The sequence below is a fragment of the Otolemur garnettii genome, unplaced genomic scaffold (genome assembly GCF_000181295.1).
Source record: "Otolemur garnettii isolate 467f Iridium unplaced genomic scaffold, OtoGar3 scaffold00104, whole genome shotgun sequence".
NCBI lineage: Eukaryota > Metazoa > Chordata > Mammalia > Primates > Galagidae > Otolemur > Otolemur garnettii.
In genome coordinates, this window is record NW_003852499.1 from 153,131 (window position 1) to 155,958 (window position 2,828).

At 43.1% G+C, this 2,828-nt stretch overlaps 1 protein-coding gene across 1 annotated transcript in view; it reads right to left on the reverse strand.

Moving 5' to 3' along the window:
* The window catches only part of PHC1 (polyhomeotic homolog 1), a 22,879-nt gene that overhangs the window by 16,227 nt on the left and 3,824 nt on the right, over positions 1–2,828 (reverse strand). The window contains exons 3-5 of the mRNA XM_012809347.2: positions 2,409–2,489; positions 1,701–1,850; positions 970–1,125 (exon numbers count right to left, since the gene is read on the reverse strand). Of these exons, the coding sequence (XP_012664801.1) occupies positions 970–1,125; positions 1,701–1,850; positions 2,409–2,489 (387 nt within the window). The remainder of the gene's footprint in view (positions 1–969; positions 1,126–1,700; positions 1,851–2,408; positions 2,490–2,828) is intronic.

A 2,828-nucleotide genomic window follows, 5' to 3' on the forward strand; every position in this document is an offset into this window, starting at 1 on the left:
ATAGCTCACTGCAACCTCAAAATCCTGGGCTTGAACAATCATCCTGCCTCAGTCTCCCAAGTAGCTGGGATTATATGCAAGGGTCACCACACCTGGCTAAATTTTCTATTTTTTGTAGAGTCAGGGTCTATGTTGTCCATGCTGGTCTTGAATTCCTGGACTCCAACAATCTTCTCATCTCAGCCTCCCAAGTAGCCACAACTACAGGCATGCACCACCATGCCTGGCACGTATTATTTTTTATTGGTTTCTGTTTTCAGAAATTTTCTATCTATGGTGGTTTGAACCCAAAGAGGCAGCAATGACAGGGCATGAGAGCCAACTGTACGTATCTAAGCACATCAATAGAGGAGCTCAATATTTACTTGATAATTAACAAACTAAGAGGACAAAATATTATTATAAGATCCTAGGTTACAGGCTAACCATAAGAAGCTAAAAATTCAGGCTCAAAAATATATATATATTCTGTGACTAAGTCATGGGAAGTAATGGTGAGGAAAACCTTCACTGGGAAAACCAGTGAACAGGAACTGCACTAAAAGTTAACAACTAGTAACTCATAAGCACAAGAAACCAAACATTCCTCCAGCAATTCAGCCAAGTCAGCTTCACATATAATTAACAAAAGAATTAGTTCAACCACCCTTATCATCAGAAAATAGTACCAGGAGAGAGAATTAAGACCCCCTGAAGAACACTAAGCCACATGGACTGCAAGGATGTCAAGAAATTTCCCCTGCCTTGAGACTAAGACTTCCCAGGTCCACAGGGGCTATTTTCAAGCAAATCTACTTACCTTTCTCACTCGAATTAACTCAAAAGTTGTAAGAAATTCAAATTCTATACCATGAAAAATAAAACACACAAAAAAATAAGAACTCTGCAAAGTGGTAACAGGGCAGAAGGATGGTCGCACCCCTTCACCCTCCCCAGTGCCCATTCACAGGTAAAGTGGTTGTGACTGACCTGATCTGCATCTGCATGAACTCCAGGAGACTGAGCAGATGGTACCTCCTGCTGGACTGCAGCCACTGCCCCATTGGGCATCAGAATGAGTTGGGAGGCTAGAGGCACATTCCGGCCCAGGGTTCGGTTTACCTGCAATAGGTTTCCCAGCTGTGGCTGGCAAGGAGAGGAGGAAGAAGAAGAGCAAAGAGGACAAAAGGAAACAAAGAGACAGAAAAAATGGAAGAAAAGGACCACAAGACAAAATAAACAGAAGATATTAAACAGCCAAGCCCTTCCCCTTTCCACACCAACCCAGGAGCCTCTTAGTCTCCACATGCGGTGAATCAAAAACCTAGAACATGCAGAAGACTATAGACTGATAACAATGAGTCAAACATCAAAGCTGAGAAAATGAGGATTTTAGAACAATTATTTATAGATAGTAAGTAAGTAGGCCGAGAGATGACACTTAGAATGTGTGTAATGGAGCCACAGATTTCAAGGTTGACTATATCTAACACTAATTTAGTCAAATACTAAGGCAAAAACTTCTAGTTCAGAATCTCAATGTTATCAGCAGGCTACCCGTGAATACTGAGCATCACTTCCAGGATAAGCAAGACATAGGAAATAAATCACCCTACCTCAAAACATCTGGCTAACCATAGGTAAATAAAACAGCTTTCACTCAAATCCTTGCCAGGGACAATTATGCCCCTAGGACAATGATGACTGTGTCTGTAGCTTACCCGTAGATACATCTGGGCCTGGGACTGGTTGAGGGGTGGAGAGGTGGTGTTCCCCAGTAGCACAGATTGGGTCAAGGTAGTGGCACTGGGAGAGCTCACACTCTGGGATCGGCTGATGAGCTGGGCGGCCGACGTAGTGGCCAGATTGATCTGTGTGGTACAAAAAGGAACCAGCACTAAGGATTTGGGAGAGATTAAAGGAAAGGTATATGACTGACAAATTCAGAGGGACAGAGTCAAGAACTTTCACAGAGTTAGGGGGAAAAGAATAATAATTTCCTATCCAAAACCGTCATCCTGACTACTTAGCAAAGTAAAAAAAAAAAAACCCTAACCACCAGTGTTAACAGTTTAACAGTTGAGACAACACAAGAATGAAATTGAAAAGATTTTCTCATCAAAAAGTCCAGAGATGAGTCCCGTTCTTTGTCACCTCCTCTTTTTCCCCAGGATTTCCTTCCTGCTGTCTTAGGATTGCTCATTAAAGATTCCTACATAGATGCATGTTGTAGGGTTCAGTTTACCTGCAATAGGTTTCCCAGCTGTGGAAACCTTTCCCTTTTACTATATTCTCTGTATCAGAGCAGTGGATATTCCCCAAATATCCACTGATGGCTCAATAAACACTTTCATATCCATGGCACAAAGTAGTCTGTCCTAGGTCAAAGACCCTGGCAGAGAAGCCTCTTGGTGGGAGGTGGTACTCACAGAGGCCTGGGTACTGGCAGGCTGCTGCTGGCTAGTGCTGGTGTTTGGGGAGCTGGCCTGCCGACTGGCAGCAATTGTAGCCTGTTAAAAAGGAAAGGAAACGAGAAAAAGCAGAGACAATGAAGGAAAAAGCTCTCGGACTTCTAATAGTAAATCATGGACAAAAATTTTACAGAAATTTCAGGTTAAGAACAAAGAGATTCTAGTCTGAGATAAGGGAAAGTATATTCATTATCCCAAATAATCCGCCAGTTAGATAGGCAACCTACCCCCCTGTTCCAACTTTCTTTTTTTTTTTTGAGACAGAGCCTCAAGCTGTCCCACTGGGTAGAGTGCCGTGGCATTACAGCTCACAGCAACCTCCAACTCCTGGGCTCAAGTAAGTCTCCTGCCTCAGCCTCCCAAGTAGCTGGGACCACA